This window comes from Brassica oleracea, chromosome C2 (assembly GCF_000695525.1).
Source record: "Brassica oleracea var. oleracea cultivar TO1000 chromosome C2, BOL, whole genome shotgun sequence".
Lineage (NCBI taxonomy): Eukaryota > Viridiplantae > Streptophyta > Magnoliopsida > Brassicales > Brassicaceae > Brassica > Brassica oleracea.
The window spans coordinates 39,809,138-39,814,745 of record NC_027749.1 but is presented as its reverse complement, the minus strand read 5'-3'; the positions used below and the strand labels follow the sequence as shown (position 1 = coordinate 39,814,745).

The 5,608-nt window shown below is 30.8% G+C and overlaps 1 protein-coding gene across 1 annotated transcript; it reads right to left on the bottom strand.

Annotated features, from left to right (window-relative positions):
* Positions 1-267: 267 nt before the first annotated feature.
* On the bottom strand, positions 268-4,653 carry LOC106322988 (rac-like GTP-binding protein ARAC2). Its single transcript, XM_013761136.1, has 7 exons — positions 4,361-4,653; positions 3,861-3,948; positions 3,647-3,756; positions 3,489-3,552; positions 766-830; positions 614-679; positions 268-506 (listed from the first exon to the last, which is right to left on the bottom strand). The coding sequence occupies exons 1-7, from the start codon at positions 4,457-4,459 to the stop codon at positions 393-395; spliced, it is 606 nt and encodes a 201-aa protein (XP_013616590.1). The 5' UTR covers positions 4,460-4,653; the 3' UTR covers positions 268-392.
* Between the last annotated feature and the right edge of the window lie 955 nt (positions 4,654-5,608).

Genomic DNA, 5,608 nt, shown 5'->3' with positions numbered 1-5,608 from the left:
TAAGCATCTGAAGCTTCCATAACAGAGGCTGGTTTCTCTAATCCTTCACCTTGAATTCACCACAAATCATCTTGATTATCATCATAACTCCATGACCATAGCTAGTCTACATAACAGAGATTCTTAGGCCAGCTTGACAAAAAAAGAAACTAATTCCGTGCCACAAAGACGACAGATATCACAAATGGACGAAAAGAGATTAAATCCGATAGAAATTGGAAAAGCAAATCCTATAATAGAAATTTATAGAATGCTACGCAAGAGAGAAGAGAGAGATAACATATGACATACAACTGTGTATGGCTAATGAATCCCTTTTTGTCACTACAAATATAACAAAAAACAAGTGAAATACATGTGTATATATATAAGTTTTATTTAAATGGTGAATATTAGAAGAAAAAGCATGTTCTTGATCTTTTGGTCCTCAATGGCTTTATCTTCTTCTTTGCCTTTGGAGGCCTCAACGCTACCCGGATCGCTGTATCAAACACTGCCTTCACATTCTATTACATTTTGACAAAGGAAAAAAACTTTTGAGCTTACTTAATTTACTCTTATTTATTTCAACCTAATGTAAAATATTTAAATATACTCATATAAAATTATATACCTGCTGGGTTTTGGAGCTGCATTCTAAGTACTTGATGGCTCCAATCATCTTTCTTAATTCCTCTCCCTGTTACTCGAATTCATTGATAATATTACACTCTCAGTTATGACTTTGTAACATATAGACAAATATATTTATCTTTATAAGGATACCTGGGCAGTTGTTATTGAAGCTGCTCCTGGATGATCTTTCAAGAACTGTTTGTCATCCCTCAAATCTGTATTTTTACATTTATTCCACCAACAAAATATACTTTACTGATTAAAGATTAGATAAACTAAAGGAAATTTATAGAGTACTAAGGGGGTTGTCCGCGCTTCGCGCGGAATATTGTTTTTTTGTTCTTAAATATGATTTTTGGATGATGTGATTATGTGGTTAATATTTATTTGTGAAAAGCATTATTTGGTTTTTTATTATGTTATGTAGTAGTAGTTAATAAGTTAATATATTATGTGTTTGTGTTTTTAATAATATGTTGTTGTATGTATAATACTATTTGTTAGTAGTGAAGTGAGTTTCTGATGTAAAACATATTGAATTTCAATAACTTTGCGTTTAGACATTTGTTGATTCTAAGATTAACGGCGTCAAAATTGTATTTTAATTTTTCACATTTTTTCACATTACACTTTTTAGATGTTTTTTGCACTCTCTCCCATATTTTGACCTTGAGCCGTCGCCATCTATGTATTTCGTTTACCTCTCCGGTGTGCAGTCCTTCTCACCATCACTGGGAAAAGACTCACCCATCTGCTCTTGTTTTTCCTCACATTTTTTCTGTGAGATTATATGGTATTTGTTATATATCAGGCATATTAGTTCCATATTGTGCACTTGTTTCTAGGTTATTTCTATCAATATTGGTCATCTTTTTCTTTAGATTTTGGCTAAGGTTAAAAGTTTAGTTGGGTTGGGTCAGAGTTTAGTTGCCATTGATGTTGTCTTCCTCGTCGTTGGTTTGTTGTCGATAGTCTCTACTCGTCTTGGTTTTCAAGATCTGATTTTTGCTGAACTGGTTTCGTTGCGGTTTTTCATAGCTCAAGGATGGCTCCACGGTTTGTTGATTTTATTTTGTCTCTTTTTATCTCTTTGTTCTCTCATGTCGTTGCACCTTTCATCGCTGATCATGTCTCTGGTGGCTCTCCCTTTGTGCGCTTGGAAGGTTGTTTATGGTCTCAAGCTTAAACTTTGGTTTCTCGGTGATTGGCTTTCATTCTCCCCACTCAGGTTGTTTATCTTCTTCTCATGCATCCTTTGGTGTAGGTGTGTGGAGTTAGTTTTTTGGAGCTTTGGTTTCTTCTATTCAAAGTTTCATGGTTCTTCGCTGGCATGGGCGCTTTGTATGTGCTTGTTTAGTTTCTGAGGTGCTTCTTATCTCTTAGCTAGTGGTTGTGCTTCCGATGCTTTAGACATGTGTTTTTTTTTCGTGGTGACTTTGTTCTTCCGATGATTATTTTTTCTCTACCTGGCTTTTTTTGGTTTTTTGCACAGGTGCTCGATCGCGATCCTTTGTGTTCCGGAGATTGCGTTGTCTCATATTTTATCTTTTTACCTTTTTTCTGACATATGCTTGTTCTAGCCAAGACATTCTATGGTAAGATGGGATAGGTTTGTCTTCTTTGGTGATCTCTTTTCAGCTCCAAACCTTTATTGAGTTAGTGTTACTATGGTATTTTGCTTTTTTCTATGTGGCTGTGGAAAGTTTATGTTTAGATTATGTATTTCACTCTAATTTCTTCTTATTAGTTTCGTCATTTTATATTTTTAATAGTTAAATAAATATATAATTTGTAAATTAAATAATAGAAAATGGTAAAAATAATAAAATAACAAAAATTTATTTTATTTTTAGTTGTGAATAAATTAAATATGTAAAATTTTTTTTTTTATTTCTTTATTCATCTTGAATTTTAGTAAACAATAAAATAGATTATCAAACTTCACACGATAATAGTTAGTACGAAAATGATTTGATGGTGCACAATTAGAAAGTACTTGGCCAAATTACAATAATCTAAAAGAAAAAAAACCTAAAATGTAAAAAAAAATGATGACACGTGTCGAAAAACTTTCTACCACTTGTGTGAAGAAGAGAAAAAGCTAACTTTATATATATAGATAAAGCGTAACTGGGCTATTGCTTATAAGCCACATTAATAACCCCAGCGGGCTATCAGTTACGGCCTTATTATTTTCCTGCAATCTGGTTGCAGTATATGTTTATAAGCTACATAAACATGAAACTGTAGAAATGAAAAATAATATGCAGAATATATTGGAATGAGTAAATTAAAAACCAAGGATACATAGGTACAACCGTACAAGCCTATAGAGCAGATCAGATGATGAATATTTAACATAATTTTTTCATTAGAATTTATTTTTTATTAGAATTGAAAAGGATATAAATAGAAGTTGACAAAAAAGGATATAAATAGAAATCATTTTCATTTTGTAAGAAATTAATTTCACAATTAAAGCAAATATTAAAACCATTGCATGGTTATGAAATGTTTCGTTTTATGATCGACGGATTTATTTAAGCAAATGTTAATAAATACTCTTAGAAACCAAAAGACAATTTCCGATGATTTACTCTGTTTTTTATTTTATAATAAAATTGAGTTATATTCTATAATAAATTTGAGTTATACTTTAATGGTATTCTACAATGGTACTCTATTTTAGAGTGAAAAATAGAATAATAAACCAAAAATAAACAACTTACTTTATATATATAGAATAAACTTATTTTCGCTCTATTTTATAATGAAGAATATAGTACTGTTGAAACATTTTTACTCTAAAATTTGCTTTAAAATGAAAAATAAAATGGAGTTGGAAATACCGTAAAAGAGAAACGTTTTATTACCTAACTTGGTTCCGACGAGTACAATGGGGATGCTAGGCGCATAATGTTTCAGCTCCGGAAGCCACTATTAATCAATAAATTAATATAATTAATATCGACAACGAATAAAACTGTTCTATTATCATTTTAAAAAATCATATGCAGATTTTAAAAGCTACCTTTTTGTAAATGTTCTCGTAACTGGCCTTGCTAATTAGGGAAAATGCCAATAAAAACACATCTGCTCCTCTGTAACTCAAAGGCCGAAGCCTGTTATAATCTTCCTGCCCTGATATAATTCCACATTGATACTAATTACCAAAACTAATATTCATTTTTTTGAGCAAAAATAATATTCATATTTGTCAATTTTAATACAAAATAACTATTTACCAGCAGTATCCCACAGGCCGAGGTTGACAGTACTTCCATCGACCACCACATTCGCACTGAAATTGTCAAAAACTGTCGGAACGTAATCCTGTGATAAATTATATATAAAATAATTTATATCCCAAACATATAAGTACATAAGAACGATGCTAATTTTAAGGAAATGGATAGAAAAATACAATAATTTAGCTTTGGTTTCGGATTTGTGTCCAATAATATTATAAAGAAATATTTACATTCCCTTCTAGTCTTCTACCTACTTAATTCTGTAAAAAAATATAATTACACATCAAGATTGTTTTCTTTGGTACGTCAACATAAAAACAAAGACATTGGTATGAGAATACTCTTCATGAATATGTACCAGCAGTATTTAGCATAAAATGGAATTCGTAAAAGCCAGTAAAAATCTTCAAGAGACTAACATAAAAATTATAACATCAGTTTGAAAGTATTCATGGGAACAACAAATTGTTAAAAATTAACAATAACTTATTTACCGTAGGAAAAGTATTGCTGGTATATGAAATCAGCATACAAGTCTTCCCCACAGCTCCATCTCCGACCGTCACACACTTGATGAATCTCGCTGTGCTCATTTTCTTTTCTTCTAGCTTCAATTTCTTTTATTTCTCTGTTTGTGAATTAGGTGCGTGTTTGGTTTTTATGTTCAGAAGAGAGGAGAAGTGGTGGTTCTTAAGAAGCCTTTTGTGAAGATTATAGTTGTTTATTGGTGAAGAGGACGACTCTGATTATTGTTAATTATTATTTGCTTATTGGTAAAGGAAGAAATTTTAAGCAAAACGTACCAAGGAGCTTTGTAGATAAAATGGTTTTATATATCCTCAAATAAAGTAAACAAAGTAAACCAAACAAACTCTAACAGTAGAGACATAATCTTCATAAGTTTCCAATGTATCAAGATTACAGTTTTAAATAGTTAAATGATATTATTATAAAATTTATTCATTTTTGTATCTGATTTTTGGAACCAAATGAACAAACTTAATCAGAATTACTTCCAATGGAATCAAACCAGGAAAAAACGAAAAGGACTAAAGAATATATAATTTCTTAAATATATATATATATTTCATTTACTTAACTAACGAACTAGAATGATGAGGAATTGAGTATTTCTTTTACTTCAAGTGCAAGATCTTGCCGTCAGCGAAAGTGATATGTAGCCATTTGTTTTGGTTGTGAGTGGATTTTTATGTGTTGGAGAAGGAACTCTCACCTTACTTTCTATAAGTCTTAATTGTAATAAAAATATTTTGTATCTACTTTTATGTTTGTCTTACTTGATCACATATTAACAACTTTGGATATTGATAGGATTGACTTAAATATTACGAATTGGATTATATTTAAACCGTGTACTAAAAACTTTACCTTCAGTTATATATACTAGGGGCATTGCCTCTGCACAAACGCCGGGTTGTAGACATATTTCTTGTTTTATCTCAATATTTGTTAGAGTTATTGTAACTGTGAATTTTGCGTTTTGGGTTGATCATTGTTTTTTAAGTTTTTTTTTTATTGTTATAGAGTTATAGTTGTGATGATATACTGTGTATGCACTGTTCTCCACTCATGAAAGACTAAACTGTGTTAGTAATGTGATTGATATAGTTCGTGTTGTTGCTTGCTGTGTCACTGAGACTTATTGTTTGTTTGTCTTTTTAATTTGTTACTTGTAATGTTGAGATTACATAAATTATATTAAGGTTGTTGAGAGTACCTTT